This window comes from Rhopilema esculentum, chromosome 11 (genome assembly GCF_057945365.1).
Source record: "Rhopilema esculentum isolate cy_ngs chromosome 11, ASM5794536v1, whole genome shotgun sequence".
NCBI classification, from domain to species: Eukaryota; Metazoa; Cnidaria; class Scyphozoa; order Rhizostomeae; family Rhizostomatidae; genus Rhopilema; species Rhopilema esculentum.
In genome coordinates this window covers 11,148,268-11,167,229 of record NC_142825.1, presented here as the reverse complement: position 1 = coordinate 11,167,229, position 18,962 = coordinate 11,148,268, and the positions used below count along the sequence as shown (strand labels likewise).

Here is an 18,962-nt window from a genome sequence, read left to right as displayed (position 1 = left end):
TCTTTTAATGATACACAAGAACATTTTTGATGAAATATTGCATTGACTATGGTTGAAAAGATAGAATCTTACCAGAAATTTGACTCAAATGGAAATTGTACATTACGAAGAAAATCAATTTGCCCTATTATTGTCAAAATTAAGCTAATGAAAATTACTGTTTACCGGTCTACCATAAAGTGCTCGATACCGTATAGGCGGAGCTGTACACGGTGTGTAGTACAGGATGGTGCGCCCTTAATGCGTTCATCAGAAAATTGTCCTTTACACGTGTCAAAATTAAACTATATTGGCTCAGCTTTCATCACAAATGTGTAGATACAAAGCAACAAACCAAACAGTATGTATAGGCGAGCACATTTTTTCTCTACCAGACCTTACTCTTAAACAGCGGTACCATTTCAGACATTCAAACTTAATTATTTCGTTAACCAAGCCTTAAGTAACACTTGTGACAAGCTTACTAAAATCTTTTACTAGAAAATAGCTGACATTATTTGTAATACAACAAATAAGGATGTTAGAATCGTTGTGTAGAACCTATTAAGATTAATGTTTATAAAGCAGGAATACTTTTCACTGAGAAAAGAGCACGACACTTGGAAAGGCTATGATTGGCTTGGAAAGTTTAAAAACAAACGTGAACTGTGTAAGCTTGAAATAGCTACAAAGGGGCTGACTAATCTGATGAAGGGGGGGGGGGGGCAAAAAAAATATCTTCCACATCCCAAGCATACAAAAGGTAGGTGGCCTGTCGCTACGTAAAAGGAATGATTGTACGTTGTAGAGAGGTCTCTACTTTATAAGAGCGTTTTGACCATTTGGGACAAAAGTACACGTCAGTTGTTGCGAGGTATTCGTTGTATAGAGGTGTTCGTTAGTAGAGGTTCCACTGACCAATGTTGGTATCGACCAAAAATCCATTTGTAGTCCATTCATAATCAGTAAGCATGTTTTGCCGCCGAGGGGGAAGGGGTTTCCTTCAATACCTGCTGTTAGCGAAGTTGTCTCACCGTGACTTTCTAAGTACCGTTCGCTGTGATAAATGAGTAGCCAACCTGATTTAGGCCAATATTAGGGCGTATTGTGTAATATAAATCTTTATATATATCAAGCATTTTTTTATAACAAAATAACGCCAACTACACAAAGGATCAATAATTTTTGTAACATAGGAATATACAGAGCAATTGGGTCAAGAAGAGGATAACCTTACAGGAGCAACTGTCAACGTGGCAAAGACAGAAAAATATACCATGGCATAAAAATTGAGCATAGGACCTCACTGTGGTAGGGCCTCTAAAATTGCCGTGGCGGGCTAGGGCAATGCATCCTTTTTGAAAGTCAAAGGACACAAAATATTTTGCAAATAGCTTTTGTAACTAACAGGTTCACGTGAACAAGAACCTGTTAATACGAAGAATCCGGCATTTTTCTGGTGAAAAAGGAATCGCACAATAACCCTTCTTACCTTAGTATTTCCTGCCTTAATAAACAACTCAATCAACAATATTGCATCGCAGTGCAAGATGACGCGAGAGCACCAGTTGAACGTTCTCCCATTTTCTAAAGCTCGATTTCATCAGATTCAGCCGCACTTTGATTGCGAAAAAAAGGATTACGAATGTATCCTTGTGGATTTGTCTGCCTGCTGGCCCAAAAGATAGAATTAATCAAACAGGTGATGATATGCCATACAAAACTTAAATTCCTCCAACAATTGCCACAGGCTACTTGTCAGTGTATTCTTAGAGATCTCTCTTTTAATCTAGCAACGGCCTTGCAAAAATGTTAGCAAGTTGGCCATTTTCTTTCAGTACTTCGTCGATAAAACTTACAATATCTTACGCCATCTTACTGGTGATTTATCAAAATTGATAAGATAATTAATAAATTTGTTCTATAGTAAGCTTGATGCCAAGGGTGGCAGTGCAGGCAAGACAGGGTTCACTTTATTGCACCAAAAATTGGCACATGTACTGTGGTACTCCTTACCACCGTAGGTCAGGCTTGTAGCAGACACGATCCAGTTGTTTAGAACGACAGGATCACCATTTAAATAATGCAGGCAAATTCCGCAGTGCACAACAATACCGGAGTCTGATGAATTAAAATCTTCCTTGTTCCATGATTCAGGAAATGACTGAAATAGAATAAGACTTAGTTCTGAGCAGATGTTTTTTGGTATTATCGAAGGCGAATTCAAAAGTGGCTTAAGCCATTTGCCAATCAAAAATTGGCCAAAAAAGCATTCGCCAGTAGTTGTTTGACAAGCGACTTAGGCCACTTCAGTATCTGTCGGTTGCTTTTAAGGCCTATTATTCGTCTAATTAATTTGTTTATTCATTGGCTACTTCCAGTAATAAAATTACTTTTATAAGATAATTTGTCTTTGCACAGCCTTCATGAATTATGAATAATCATGGATTATGAAAACAAATCATTTAACAAAACAAATTCGTTTTCTCTGAAAATCATAGTCAAAATAAAACCAGAAAATCAGGTAAATATTATGTTCGTTGGCAAGTAATATGCAGGCAACACAATGTTGTCATAGTTTTAAGCACACTGGTGTTCCATGGAATTGGGGAAATTTTTGAAGGCAAGACAGGGGATAAAATGAAACGAACAAACGCACAAATGCTCGAATGTTTTTGCATGAAAGTTATCTTTGCATTGTCTAAGTCACCCATCAAATACTCAAGAGTTTGACGACAAACAAAATTTTAAAAGCTACATATCACCCAACATTCAAGTGCCATTAGAGAGTTTTGTGTCCACGAAATGATGAAAACCGTCAGGAACAGTCTTAGTGGTTCAAATAAGGAAACAGGCAAATGATTCAAATCAAAGATGAAATTCAACTGGTCTTGAAATATACCACGCAGGGGTTTCGCTTAGATTTGACTCTACTGGTATTGATATCAATGCTTACATTTCAAGGCAATAAAACAAAATGAAGAAAGTGAATATTCGTAAAGAAATACATACGAATTCTGGAAGCCCTGATGAAAAACCAGAAATCACTCGCCAGAGTTTGTCCACTTCACTGATAATCATCTTCAAATCTTCGTTTGACTTTGCGAGAGCTTAAATCGATTTGATATTAAATTATAAATTAAATACAGCTGCATAAAAATGTCACTGTAAAGTTTGATAACTTCTGATGGTAGGGACCATCTTTCTATTACATAACTATTCTACAATACTAAAAACATATTACTTTTACAAAATGTATAGCTTCTATAAATATTTGAACTTGAAATGCAAATAAAAACAGGCAAATGTTTCTACTAACATTACTTTTGTTTCAATGACTGGTTTTAGTCGGTTAAGCAACGGATGCTTTGGGGCCTAAAGCAAAGCCCTAACCATGAGAGAAACAGGGGGTAAGAAAAGTTTTGTTTAAGAATTGGGCAAAGCGTTTGAAGTTTAAAAGCTCTTGGAAGGAAAGTTGGGTTATGGGAGTGTGCTAAAGGTATAGTGTTGGGTTCTGAAGGGGGTCTATGCACTCCACCCTTCCCCAAGAAGGTAGGAATGGAATGAAGGAGATCAGTAAGATGTCCCTTCATACACCAACCATTCCAAAACTTCTGCTCTAAACTCCTAAAAGGAACTCAAGTACTTGAGATTTTAAATATGCATAAAAAGAACAAGTTGACAACTTACCAGATTTATCGATAGAGACCTTAAGCCTGCAAGCAATTGCGAACACTTCTTTCAAACCTGTGGAAAAGACAAATGCCCAATTTTAGCAAACACTCAAATGCTTATTAGACTGAACTTCTCACTCCGTAATATCAGCATTTAAACTCAACATGGTCTTACGTGTTTATCATCAGAACAGAGTTGTAGGATAAAAGTTTATTGGTGCCATGCAACTATTCCAAGAAAAACTAGCTTAGTTGCATGCCAAAAAACGCATGGAATTTCTCAAGGAAACCCACAAAAAATTATCATTATGGTTAACTTATTTCAACTTCTACTTTCACATTTCATTAGGTAAATAAATCCACTCCCACTTGTTTTTTATAGTTGTAAAATATTTCTTGTGAGTTTCCTTGAGAAATATTCTAATAAGAGATTTATGATATCACAGGCAATATAAACAAATTCTGATAATGAAAAATATGTTTAACTGTTTCAATGATAAATTTTGATTGTCAACAGCAAAATGAATTTTTAAGACCTTTTTTGTTTCTTAAATTGAATTCACAATACCCTAAACGTCGTAAAAGATCATCTGTATCAGTGCCAAAATGAAGGTCAAGACCTTCGTTATTCAATAAAAATTTGAAAGGCATAACGAATGACATTGATTCCATTCTTACAAAACAAATTAATCATAGAGTAGAGGAAATGAAAAATGAAAGAATGAAAATACAAGAAAAATGATTTTTATATCATCGCTCCTGGCAGTGTAAAAAACCACTTCCTTCGCCACTGTTCTTTCCTTTCTTAAGACCTGCCTACGAAACTTTATCTGCCTTTCTCATATATACTCGTTTATAGTGCGTGTGGTGCTTGATCTTCTTAATACCTCCTCGTTTATTGAGTACCTCTTTGCTAGTTGGTTATCAACAAAACGGAGTTTTTAATACAATACTGTGAAAAGCACATTGTTCAAATCTGGTTCTAATACACAAAAAACATTAAATGCTTCCAAAAGTATTATCGTTTCTTACCGTTAAAGAACTCTTTTCCCTTTTCACTTTCAAATACCTCTTTCTTTGTGCTCAAAGACAAATTATGCCTCTTTATAGCACCCGTGGTCATTTCAAATACCTTTTTAATGCTATTCAAACATCGCATCCATTCATAAACATGCAGCTCCGAGTCCTCCGATAAAGAAAAAAACTTGTTATGATGTAACAGATTAGAGAGGTAAGATAAAAAAATCGTGTAAATTATCTTACAGTTTAATATAGTTCAATAAATAGAGTGACAAACTATTATTTTGCTACCACTAAACATGATCCTTCAAGAAAGGCAATAGTATTATCATTATATTCCCATATCCAATAGTATAAATCTCTATTTAGTTTAAATTGATTTTTCTCAAATGGAAAAGAACAGTCAACGTAGGCGAATTCAACTATAACTTTATCTGCTGAGATTGACAGAAAAACTGAGATTGAAAGGAAAACTATAATTTAAAAAAGTTCTTCAACAAGACATGACAAGTTTACTTGGCTGGTGCTAAAGAATAGTCTGTCTTCTCCTGTCTTCTCTCGAAGACCTAGCTTCTCCACAAGTAACAATGCAGGCCGCGTTTCTCTTTCTTTGGTTATGACAGGGGACTGAATCTGCACTGAAATAAATATGTTGGTGTCTACAGAAACCCTTACTTTTTTTCAGTTTAACCGAAGGAATTCCCCTTCACTCTTTCATCCTAATGCTAGCACATACCACGTACCAGACTCCTTCTTCGTACCAAGCCAATTTTGTCCTTATATTTTTTATCTATCTCACAAAATATGCTCGTATAGACTATAATTTCAAACAGTTTACGAGCAACATTTACTTTAACAAAATCACACATTTAGCAGCTTAAAGCTTTCAGAGAGAGACGGTAATTGTTGTAGTGAGAATAAGATAACATTTGTGAAAAAAATCAGGATCTAAATACATGGCAGCAATATGCAACTATCCAGAAGCAAAAGGGGAGGGAGAAGGAAGAAAGATTGAACTAAGAATCCCTAATATTTTGCTGCTATGAACTAATTTTGAACTAAGAGCATCCCTAATAGGATTGTGACAACTGCCACGTAAGCTGGGAACAACACCAGCCTAACTCCAGGTTTAGTAACTCTGAAGGGGACAGCTCAGCAGAATCGTTAGACCCTTGAAGTCCCAGCGGTGGCTCTATTTCAAGAAGCCTCGATCGCCCGACCAGGTAGGCTAGATAGCGCGCAGGCAAGAAGAGTGTAAACACCTGCAAATAGAGTTAAAAAGATTTTGGGATAGACAGATATATATAAAGAGAAAGGAAAACGTTACCACTAGGGGGCTGGGAAAAATATAAATTCGTCATTAATACTACCAAACTCTTGCTGGGAAATTGATAATGAAAACAGGATTACTTTATGTGTAACGTTTAGATTCAATTGAGTTTATACTGTGCAAGCTCTGAAGATTCAAGCGCTTACCTCAAGATCCCCAGCGAGGGCCTTGTATCTGTCTTTAGCATTAAGTGCTGGATTAGTAAAGAAACTTTCATTTGAAACACTTCTGTCTTCTCTACTGTCTACTGCTTGATGAAGATCAGAAGGTGGTTTGTAAATTTGCTCGGGTACTTTTTCAACCTCAACAGGGACGAATCCAATATTCAAAGAAGCAGAGGTCGCAAAAGACTTAAGTTGGTCTTCAATATTCAGTGGCTTGGATGACGTAGAAAACGTGTGGTTGCTTTCCAGCAATGTCAAATCACTCGAACGACTCATCGTGCTTTCACTGTCATCATTTTCAGCACTGGTAAACCTACCAAAGTCAGACATGCCACTGACAACGGTGTTTTGCTTCTTCGCGAATCCCGTCATTGTCTCAATAGAAGAGGATTGCGTCACTGTCGAATCAATGCCATGCTGATTATCAAAATCTGCAAAAGCATCGAACTCGTTTGTCTCCTCTTGCCCAAAAGATGGCGCACCAGCAGAGCGGCTTTTGTCATCCACTGCCTTTCCTGGCAAATCAACTTTTTGATGACTTGCAATATCGCAAGCTTTGTCATCAAATAATCTGTTGCTCGCGTTTTCAGCGGCAAATTTTGAACCACTAAAGCTAAAATCAGCGAATTCAGAGTCCTCTTTAACCGTTAACACGGAAGACCTCTTTTTATTTCTTTCAGGATCATCGAGTTCTTTGATTTGACTAAAAATATCACTTTCGTGGTTACTACTGAAAGAGTCGTGCGAAGAAAAATCTGCAAAATTATCCTCAACTTCTAATGATGGCTTAGACGATTTATGGAGGTTCACGTTCGTGGTTTCTGTGAAGCCCTGTATTGACTGAATCTTCTCAAAATGTTGCGAGCCAGCTTCAGAAAAAGCAGCCAAATGTTTTGAAGTCTGCATTGACGAAATACTAGTGTCTTTCATAGATCCCTCTAAAGACTCGTTTGCAATCCCTGATGGGGTGAAGCTGGGCAGACTATTAGAGTGGAGAACAGACTTTCGAAAGTCAACTTCTTGTTCATTGCCAAAACTCTCTTTATGGATTTCTCTTCGAGAAGATAATTCACTTTCCGCAGAAAAAGGAGGTTGGTCATTTTTACAAAAATTTCCGTTATTTTCTGCAACGGATGTGAAGGAAGTGAATTCATCCCAAGATTCGTCAATCTTGTTTGCAGCTTCAACTCCCGTTAATTCTTGATGTAAGGATGCGCTTTCCTTTTCAATGTCTTTAAAAGCCGAAAACCTATCAAAATTACTGACAGCTTGTTTTGAACTGACTGCTTTTAAGTCGGCGCTGATCGAGCTAAAATCACCAAAATCATCCGACGTGTCTTCTGTGATGTGTAACCCTCCTACAGGCTGACGAGAGACTGATGAATGAGTGCTAGTCAATGTATTCATGAACATAGGGCCTGAGGTCATTCCCGATCCCTTTACATTTGAAATGTATGCACTCGGAATGTTTTTGTTTGACTGAGACTCGGTAAATGATTGAAATGCAGGAAAATCTTCATTTGTAGAGACCGGGACATTAGGGACTAAAGTTTGGGGAGAGGAGAAATCAGAGAAACTTGGAACTGAAGTTTTCTGAACAGGCATCTCCTTACTGTCTGAGATGGTTGACGGCCTAGATATATCGACATTTGAAGACTGAAAATCAGAGAAAGTTGAAAGCGTTGAAACATTAGAAGACTGAAAATCAGCCCAGTCTTCGGAAGTCTTGGACTGGTCTTCAGGGTCCTCCTTTAACACGGGCTTGATCTTATCGCTTCCAGGCTTTTGAATCCCAGAAAATGGTTGATTGAAGCCAATGTATTCGCTAGGGGAATCATCCGTCATTGCATTTGAAACTGCCGTCGCTGCATTTGCTTCGCTGCTGTGCTGCCTGAAAACACTGTATTTGTCATCTGGGTCTATGGCTGTTGATGAACCAAGACTGCTCTCTGCAATGAGGGAATCACCTCCAAACACACTGGTACTCTTCTGCAATATAACAAGTTTGATTGATACATAAAAACTCCATGCTACGTATAAAAAGTTGAGAAAAATGAAAATTACATTAAGTTGGAGAAGCCATTGCAGATCAACGTTATTCACCTTCAAGTCCAGAATAAAATAATATCAAAAAATTAGAGAGTAGAACATTTTAGCGAAATTGAGAAGGGACTGTAGACAATTTAAGCCTTCTAGAAATGAAAAAATATAGGTGGGTTGCGTCTGATAATATTAAAAGAATAAGATTGATAAATGCAGCTATGATTGATAAATGATTGATATATATATAAATAAAGAATGGACAACATGAATTGCTATTAAAATTTTAGGTAGGTAGATGCGTAACAAATTAGAATAGGAGAAATGAATCTCCATTATTATTCATAGCAACATGGAAAAGCTTTTTTTCAACACTCTCTGCAGTTCAAAACGTGGCAAAATAACTAAAATGTGAGAGAAAGTTTATATTCAAAGCTTGAATAGGAGAATTGCGCACTTGATGAACTCCTTCCACCACTTTGGCTACCACCCCTTCATGTACCTGATGAGTACAGTTAAGACAGTGAGATTTTCTGCCTCTAAAAGTCGATATTTTAGGATCTGATGTAGTTAGATATGAAGATACGCGATATGATATGACATGGTGAGAAAGATAAGATCTGTGGTGATAGTATTGCAGAAAAGATTAATGGTGTGTGATAAGGCAGTCACCTCTAAGGCTTAACAAGATAGAAAATGGTGAATGAGGTTTGCAAAAGATAGCAGATTCTCATTACAAACATTTCGCATTCAGCAGATAAGGCGACCAATATATTAGTAGAAGTATGCAATTTTGATAGAAAGGTCTTAAGTACACTTCTAGCTTATTACTTAAACAAAAACAAATCATTCAAACAAAAAATGTTCTAACGGAAAAATCTAGTTGTGAAACTTCAAGAAATTCGATTTTGGAATATGAAAATAGAATAGTATGAAATAGCACAGAGATTCTTAAGTATTTTGAGTGCCGGACCAGAAAAAACATACGGATTTTTCCCGGGGGGCAACCGAGTTTTCAACTTTTACATAGCTTGTTTTACAAAGCAGCTAAATATGAAATTAAGATCTGATACTTACCGCGGTTAATCAAGCATTAGATAGGCAGGTCTACTATTTTCTGTTAGATTCTATATTCATAAAATTTATTTGGTGTGCTTTTTTCATGAAATAATTTATGGAAAGGTGGATGATACAGGGGGAAGAGGGAAGCCAAAGAGGGGGAGGGGGTGACTGAAAACTATAGCATAGAATATCAACTCAAAAAAAGTTTTTGCAAAATTACGTATCATTTGTAACTTCAATTTTTTGTACCGGGTTATGCGGAAGATCGTTATTAAAGTTTGGATACTTCCTTTCGGACCAACAAATGGTCAACGAAACGGAAATAATAATACTGCAGTGCAAGAGATATCAGAGCAGACAAAAACAAAACTAGCCCGAATTCCAAATTTTGAAAGTGTAAACAAAAAATATCTTTCGAGGTAAAAGCATTTGGCGGGACGGACGAAATCTTGCTGCGGGCAGGAGGTTAAGAATTGCTGTCATAGCACAGGTTTAGCAGAAGACAACTGCAACCATACTGCTAAGTTGCAACGGGTGATTTAATGTGAACGAAACATGCATCACTCGAAATACTTACAGAATCTATGAGAGTGTACTCGGGAAACTCTGGGATCGGTGGCGGATTGCATGAAGCGAGCTTCTTGACAGAGAGTTTAGTCCAACCAGCCTATAGTAGAGAGGAAACATCAATCGTGCATATTTTTTAAATACAATTGAAAAGCAAGAATTCACACAGGTATATGGTTATAAATACACTTTGGTGTAAAGAGCAGGACGATTCTACGTTGCTTCTCCAAGATTTACGCTTAATGCAGTCATTAGGCAGCGTGTTCAGCTCTGACTATACGGCATCGAGCACTTTATGACAGACAGGTAAACAGTACTTTTCGTAATGGAACAAGTAGATGTATATGGTATACATTTATAGCATATTCTAAGCAATACCCCTTACGGCTATAGATTTGAAAGAATGGAATAAGTCTTCAGGCTATATATCAATTTTTTCTCTTTAGTTATTGGAGAAGTTGAGGCTCTGAATTCTCCATTGCCAACAATGAGGAATACGAATCGAGGTAACTCGGCAGACATCAGATACATGATATAATTTACTGAAACTTCTGCATTAAACAACGAGAAACAATCCAAAATCGTGCTTGGCAACATTAAAATTCATTGAAGGCTTTATCTAAGGGTTTTATGCCAGAATATTTAGATGGCTTCTCGCATTCAGAAGTAGGACTCTATACTCTTAACCCAACAATAAACTAAGCAGAAGCCACGTAAGCCTTAGCTTCAAGGCTACATACAAACTTAACGACATGCAGTTTGAATACCTACAGTCTATCAGCACAAAATATACCTTGCTTGCCAAGCATATATTTACCTGCGCTAGAGCTACCAATCCTAGAGCAAGATATAGCTCCTTTTCGTCTAAAATTCCAGGGTTTCTTTTATTAGCCATTTCCCAGATATCTCTGAGCCGGTCTTTCGAAATATTTGAGGACAGAAGTATTGGATAGACTTTGCTTGTGTCCACTGCACCATCCAGAGCCATTGATTTTTCTAATACCCTTTTATAGACAGATGGAAGTGAGGCAGAATCATGGCACCAGATGGGTAATGACGAGCCATACAGGGATTCCTCTATGTTTGTGTCATCAGCCACTTCTGTAAAGGAATCAATATAAATAAATTAATTTCGAGCAACAATACTCACCCAATTGCACTCGTCATTGAAAATGCAAATGAACGGGCCATGTTTTTCAAGGTCAGTCCAAATTTTCTATATTTTCACCAGCATACCATTAATATATACGCGGAGCAAATATTGATAGTTTCTTCTTTTGTAAAAAGTGTAGTTTTGATGAAGAAGGACCGTAAAGACGAGCGTGACTGTACATTTGTTTAAAAGTTCAAACTGTGAGCCAACTCTCAGGTTCATTACTGTCAGATTTTGAAAATATTAGAGCTCTACTTTTTGAAATCGATATGAATCAAACCTAAACCCTACCAGCAATTCAAATATAGTATGTGTACGGCATTTGCTAAAACTGCAGGCTATACCTGGTAATTGGCTTGAATTCATGTCCAAAGGGGCCTGCTTGGTTCCGAGATCTGCTTGCGCTGGAGGGAAGGCTTGTGGCATCATCGGGTTATCACTAGGCATATTTATGTGAAGTTTAGAAGAAGTCATTGGTTGACCGCTCCATGACTGCGATGAGCTGTTGCTTGCTGCCAGATGTTGCACATGAGTTTGGCCAGCACCCCAAGTATTGTCTGATCCACGAAAGTGACATAAATTGCCAGCAGTCTGGGCATCACCGAAGTTTGTGTGATGGCTGAAGTCAGAGAAATTTCCAAGTGAGGAAAACTTTTGTTGAAGTTGGGTTGAATCAGAGCTGAGCTGCAAAGATTGGTCAGAATCTATAGAACCTGTTCGTTGAAGGACTCCTGCTGAAGAAGACCTGAGGCTTGACAAGGATGACGTGCTTGAATTCAAGGAATTGAAGCCTTGATCTGCTCGTTTGCTGTCAGCACTTCCTCCTGCGAGAAAGAACAACGTGAATTATATTGAAAATAAGCTTCATTACGAGAAGAAACATCGATGAGAGCACTCCCATGCGCATAATATGGATGGGAATTCTGAATAGATGTCATTCAAAACAATTTAAATTAATATCTTAACATAAAATTTTGTCATATAAATATTTCACAATATGGTTGTCACCCTTTGCGTGGCATTTATTGAAACCAGGATGCAACTGCAAATGAGCCTTTTAACGACACTAGATAACATTGTCAGCAAGGTAAGTACAGAATTCAAACATGTGGAAAACGGATAAGTGTTAATAGATAATTTTTATACTTTTTGAATAATGTATGTGTAACTAACATAACTTATATGAAACCCATTAAAAAAAAGTACCTTGGAAGTCTCCAAAATCGTCGTCCCCAAACTGGCAGCCTTCTTGCGAGAAATCATAACTGGGGTGACTGTGATGAGCAGCTGGAAAACCCTGTGATTGATGTAGATGACTGTCTCCAGGCTGGCGTTGACTGACCAGAGGCTGGGATAAGCTGGTATTTGATTGGGGAAAACTTGATGACGGAAATGATTGACAGGTAAAAGGTTGTTGATCATTAGGCATTGATGTCCCAATCATTGATTGCGAATCTTTTGTTGCCTTTTGCATTAGGTAAGACCCAGTCTGAGGTATATCAAAGTTTGAATAATTATTTCCAGGTATAGCCTGACTTTGAACATTAACTTGACCTTGAATAAAATTACTCTGTTGTACTTGTTGGCTATTGCTGCCAGACTTTGATTGACCTGTAGGATAAGAAAAGGCCATTATATAATTCAGAAACTGAATCCCTCTTATCTTAGGCAAGAATGTCATAAAAGATTAATTTTATAACCTTAACTACAAATATTCAGGCCATTCATGGGTTATAATTCATTATGGGTAGTACTCATTGAACTTTGAACGCCTACCCATTATATTCAGCCCCCAGCAATAGGGCCATTTTTGCAAAACAAACGAGATTTATTTTGCAAAATCCTTTGCTATGAGTCTTTTGTTTGAATTTTTTCCCTTTCCCCACTCGCTATCCAACAAGCATCAGACTGCGACTATAGGCAATTGTATTTAATACATAATCAAAATTTTTCTGTATATTAGAGGAATAATAGCTTCACATACAGACAACATATAAGTTTTTCTATATCTCAATACAGTTGCATGAAGATCACTTTAACCGTGAAACTCAAAGTACCAACTTAGGATTGTCTTCTTTAATACACCAAAAACTTACATCATAATATCACATGCTCACTAAAAAAAACCGTAAGCCTTTTATTTATTGATAACTTTTACATTAAAACTAAAAATGTTCTTTATAACTCGCTGTTCAAAGAAAATGCACGTACAAAATTTGGGAAGAAAATACAAAACAATGATAACATAGATATAGATTCAACTAAAGCTTTTCCTTTGGTAATAAAAATAGCAAATATAGTACTTGCTGTGGTTAAAAAGATAAAATTTGATTTTATATAAGATAAAAGCATTTTAATGTTTTATTGATAAGATGAATACAACTGACCGATTATTGAAATGGAATTAAAAAGGCCCATTTGTCTCAATAGCAGCCTAGAATCTATGGAAATTTCCTGGAAAAATCTTCCTCCTGACTAACTGCCTTTATTGTAGAATCACTTTCACTCACAGAGAATAGAGTGATCATTATATCCTTTTGATACAATGAGCTCTTCTAAATACACATAAAAAGGTCTCTTAAGACCAGGTGCAGGAAGATTTTAATGAGCAAACTTGTAAAGTTATGATTTCTTTATAATTTCAAGTACTCTTGTGAGCAGCTGTCTTCATTAAAGACCAAATGATACTTCAGTTTTTTGAAAATATTGAGACACAAGAAGGAGCTTGACAATATGATAGGTAAACATAAGTTGATAAAATGACACAACATCTTGATAACTCACTGCTGAAGACATTTGTTTTCCTTTTCTGGTCACCTCTATCAGCTCCTTGCTTTGGCTGTGATGACAAATTCAAGTCAGTCTTTGATAGAAAATCATCCACCATGCTTTTTCCTCCTTTTGAATTTGATCTCATACCTCTGTTTGACATTTCCCTTAGTTTTCTCTTTTGCTCTTCAAATTTATGTTGTTTAAAATTGTTCTGATCCTGGATCATTGTGACCCCTTGTACTTGTGGGTTAGAGAAAGGAATATGACCGGGTTGATTCGAGTAAGATATCTGTTGTTGCATAGCTGTTGCTTCATTCACCTAGAATCATAATACACTTTTAAATATCCTTTCTTGGCATGCATATGAAGACATGGAAAAAATCAAGAGTACAGAAGTTTAGTGAGCTTTTGGATAAATTTCCAGACATTCAATTGATTGTTGATTGACACTGATAATATATAATATTAAATAGCTCTGAAATTCAATGAAATTGATGTTTGTGACCATTTAACGTTAACAAAATTGGAATAAGAAAGTTACAGAAATAGAAAAACTTGCTTTGGGCATCTAGAAATAGTAAGAAAAAGCTAACAAGTATAAAAATTTCAAGTTGCTTTGTCTAAAATTCATTGTGAACTGTGACTAACAGGAATCCTCTGTGAGGTGGATTTCCTGTTCACTGAAAGCCCTGGATAGAAACACATTTTTATAAGGTTTGGACAATCTCTAACCTGACAAAAACAATACCAACTAGAACAGCAATGCAAAAAATAATAGGAAGCAAGACTTAATTTTAGAAGATGGGTACCTGCATATTCTGAAAATGACCTTGTTGTTGTAGCATTGGCCAATTTTGGTTCAGGACCTGTCTTCCATCTGAAAACTGTGGTTGAAAATTCTGCTGCTGACCATGTTCCACCATTCTTGGCCATTGATACTGGTGTTGCTGCTCTTGGCCCAGTGCAGGGTGCTGCTGCATTTGCCACTGAGCTCTTGGTTGATTTTGTGGGAAACCAAAACTAAAATCTGCAAAAAAGAAGCTATGTATATTAGATCCAGTTCAGTTTTTGAAGATTTGAACAATAAAAGATCCCAAACTGTCTACATAAACCAACAACATACCAATTCTTGGACTCTCTAACTAGGTTGCATGCTAACAGCTTCCAATTTTTCAGAAACAAACAAACAATCTATGGCATCATTCTTCCTCTCTCATTAATTTTGTTCTTATCTGGATTCAAATTTCTATTTGTCGTATCCCATGTTTGTATTCTAAAGAGTAGGCCTTGTTTCTGCTTTTTCATGCCATCTTCAAGTACACAGATGGGAAAGTTTATAATCCGATTTAGAAGAAAGCTTATACTCAGCAAAAAACTCTATTCCTTAGAGTTTTTTACAAAAACAAAATCAAGGCCACATGACACCATTTTCAATATTGTCAAAATCTCCCCCAGAAAAGGTCCTTCCAGTAACATGCTACATTTGAACAATCATAAATTATGCAAAAATACTGACTGCCAGTCTGCATTCCTTGTCAAGTGTAGTAGGACAAACCTCACATGTGGATTACATTTGCATATATATAAACTGTAACCATCAACCTCCAATTCAGTCAATTACTTACCTATAACATGGGATTTTGTCATTATTTTGAGAGTTACTCAAAAGTGGGGGACTTCCATCCCCATTACAGTTGGTAGAGTACCCAGAAAAAAGTTTATAAAAGCTTTAAAGGCCATTAATATTAATTGGTCTACATATGGCCTAGCCAAGTAATCTTTAAAAGAACAGTCTCTACCAGCCAAAATGGTACTGTATAGGTATTGTTCCTGGACCTGTTGAAACACAATAGAATTCCTGAATGCAAAGTTTGGATACAGGTTTTGGTAAACCCATATCCCTTGCAATAATTTTGTCCACAAATCCAGTCCATGCATTTTTTCAAATTTAGATTAATCCGCACAGTTGCAGCACATATTTTCCTGTGAATTTGGTGCATAGCCTCACCACACGACCTGCAACTGCTATTCAAAAATAAAAACCACTCAGCTTTTAACCTGCTATTTTGCAACACTATTTGTTCCCATGCAAGCATAAGTGGCACAAGAAATACTTTGCAGTCTGGATAGAATTAATATACATCCGGATTGCAGAGTACAGCAGTTTTCAATGAGATCTTGAGTGTGGAAGAGCAAAATTTTCAAGTGTGCAATTTGGTAGAAGTGTGTACTTTGGTGTGTGCACCTCAATTGTACACATTAGTGTGCTCAGCTATGCTAGAACCCAAGGATATTTAAAGGATATAAAAAAGAAGGAAATATGAAAACAAAGATCAGAAAATGTACATGATATGCTGATCATTATTTTGTTATCAAACCGATGCAAAATTTGGTTGATCTTGAGGAAGCTTAATTCTTATTTTGCGAAGATCTCAAAATACAGGGATATTTTGGAAAAAATATCTTGGGGTGCTCTCGCAATATATACTCTGCAGTCTGGCCAGACATTTGACTTGCCCAAGCTGAAAACGCTGAATGCATGCAGGACAGATTAAGATTAGAAACTGATAAAGGTGCTTAAAACATGCAATTTGATATTATTTCCAGTCATTGAATTTTCACAATTGTTTAGGCCTTAACTGTTTCGGAATCCACGAAAAACTCCAACATCAAAAGTGGAATATAAATACCAAAGTTCAACTTCAAATTCATGTAATTCAGCAACATACTTACAATTTATCGAATACTAAAATTAACCAAAGATATATCAATAAAAGATACAAAGTTAAAGATCTGCAAAAATTGTATCTTTTAGTAATATGTACATTAATAAAAGATACAATGATGCCATTTACATTAGAGTCATTCCATGCCAAATCATCAAGGTCATGACACCCAATCTCTCAGAATGACCTAGTTTTTAATGAATAAACTAAACCATAAGGACAGCTCCAATGAATTCCAAACTCCAATGAAATGTTTTATGTAGTTTGGAATTGACAGGCATTTGAATATTAGCCAATTTTCATGGTAAATTGGCAATGGTGGCCATTTCGGATTTCGTTTTGATGATTGATGTAAAAATTCAATTTTGCTATGAGGTTAACAGCTTTTACTCAAATACTCTAAATTTAGGCATCTTTTCTTTTCCATTTAAACCCCTTATCAAAATGAACAAAGACAGTCTGTCACTGGTGGTTTTATTTTACAAATTAAGTTAGTTTCTGGAACATACCAAATTTCTTCTCTCTTTCGCCACAGAAATGGCCTTGCGTGATATGAAGGGTGCATGAATTTCACAAAGCATCTTTATCACCCTTTAAAATCCAGAAGTTTTCTTTATTGAAAAACATTCTTTCAATAGACGATTTTGGATGCTTATAAAGCCCTAGTAAAACAATCCAACATTTCGCTCAACATTTCGCCCAACATTTTTTTCAATGTGATCCAACAATGTTGGAAGGTGATCCAACATTGGTGGTCAAACGATCCAACATTTCACCCAACATTTCGCCCAATATTTGCTCACGTAGATCAAAAAGGGAGTGGGTAGTAGGTGACATTGGTGTTGCTTAACAACAGTAGGCACACCAGACGCTCACGATGATGGCCACACATAATGATGCACCACCACATTTTGATCCGAGAAAACGAAAGGCAATCGCCACCTTAGCTATAAATGGTATCAATTGTAAGCAAAATCTAGAATCGAAGCGAGAGTCGAAGAGAATGAAATCAACCTGAGAAGTCAACAACAATGCTATGATTGAATTTTGGCAGTCTTCTACCGACTACGTGTGCATAGCCAATGTTGGCAGAGGTGGTCAAACGATCCAACATTTCACTGAACACTTCAAAACAAAAGAATTGCTGGACGTCGGCAGCCAAAATTTTTGACTTTAGTAAAACTTCGTCCAACATCGAGATTTACAATGTTGGGTGACCCAACAAGGTGGTGAAATGTTGGGTGAAATGTTGGATCGTTTGACCAGGGCTTAAGTAAACAGACACCCTAACCAGAAGGGTCAATTTTCTGTTTATAGATTATTAAAAAGTGTGAATTTCCTTTATACATGTTATCAATAAGTGTAAATTTCCTTTTTACATGTTACTAATAGGTGTAAATTTCCTGTTTATATCTCATCAATAAGTGTGAATTTGCCATTTGTATGGGATCAAGGATAGTGGATCTCCTGTTTGTAAAAAATGCATGTGAGCCAGGTTTAGTGACATTTGTGGAGTGTATATACTGGGGGTATTATTCTGCTTTCAATCAGTTGGCAAATTTGATGGAATGCAACCAGGCAAAGAAAATGTGCTCAGTTGGCAGGGCCTATTTTAAGAAATTTTTAATACTGCACATTTATAACTACATTTTTTATAGGAAATTTTGTTGTTGCAATTTTTTGAATTTTCTAGTCATTTCGTTTTGTTTTAAGTTTTGATTAGAGAGTCTTTCCGATGGTCATACGAGATTTGCAATACATGACCTCTATATCGAACTGACGGGGAAAATTCACATTTTGTGAACAAAGCGAGAATCTGGTATAGCGGCAATTGGACATTTTCACAAATCCCAAAATTCAATACTGCACATTTTCGAAATCAATACTGCACATTTTTAAATTAATACTGCACAAAGTGTGTAATACTGCACACTAAAATAGGCCCTGTCAGTTGGCAAACTACTTAATGAAATTTTTAATGAACCCAGTGATGCAAGCAATAAAAGCTTTAATTATATGGGTGATCTTGATAGATGATCAAAGGATAAATTAGCCTTTCGGTTAGAAACTAGCTTAGAAGATGATCAGACAATGTCAAGCACATGAAGAAAAACTCATTCAAAGTACAGTCATCTCAAAGCAAGATAAGGAAAATTAATTTATCTATTATTCGCAAATATTCAATAATATTTTTTTAGGAAATTCTGCCACTTCAAAAGCATGTCTGTTAAAAAGTAAATCCATGGAAAAATCGGCATCAATTACCTTGATTTGATCCGGAATTTTGTCCGAAATTCATATCGTCGGGTCTTATAATTCACTCTTCATCAGAACCTTGCCGAAGAAAACATTAATGCGAGTTAAAAAGCAAAGAAAAATTAGAGAAAAAGGTCCACATCCATAGAATAACGTTAACTAAAAATCACTTTTTCCAATCCTTAATATCATTCCCTAAATTTGCGGTATTTATGGATA

General features: G+C 36.3%; 1 protein-coding gene across 1 annotated transcript; it reads right to left on the bottom strand.

Moving 5' to 3' along the window:
• Positions 1-21: 21 nt before the first annotated feature.
• On the bottom strand, positions 22-18,892 carry LOC148958997 (synergin gamma-like). The gene is made up of 12 exons (XM_089111318.1): positions 18,753-18,892; positions 14,571-14,788; positions 13,774-14,080; positions 12,196-12,600; positions 11,334-11,813; positions 10,654-10,937; positions 9,847-9,936; positions 6,150-8,156; positions 4,686-4,839; positions 3,670-3,726; positions 2,992-3,089; positions 22-2,143 (listed from the first exon to the last, which is right to left on the bottom strand). Exons 1-12 carry the CDS (start codon positions 18,784-18,786, stop codon positions 1,901-1,903), a joined length of 4,377 nt encoding a protein of 1,458 aa, XP_088967444.1. The 5' UTR covers positions 18,787-18,892; the 3' UTR covers positions 22-1,900.
• Between the last annotated feature and the right edge of the window lie 70 nt (positions 18,893-18,962).

What these genes read in the sequence shown, in the direction of transcription:
- LOC148958997 (XM_089111318.1), bottom strand. Translation starts at nt 18,786, where the DNA reads ATGAATTTCGGACAAAATTCCGGATCAAATCAAG. An exon ending in GAAAACAAATGTCTTCAGCA is followed by an intron (nt 12,601 to 13,773) that starts GTGAGTTATCAA and finishes CTTATCCTACAG; the next exon opens with GTCAATCAAAGTCTGGCAGC. An exon ending in CATCAGGGCTTCCAGAATTC is followed by an intron (nt 2,144 to 2,991) that starts GTATGTATTTCT and finishes ATTCTATTTCAG; the next exon opens with TCATTTCCTGAATCATGGAA.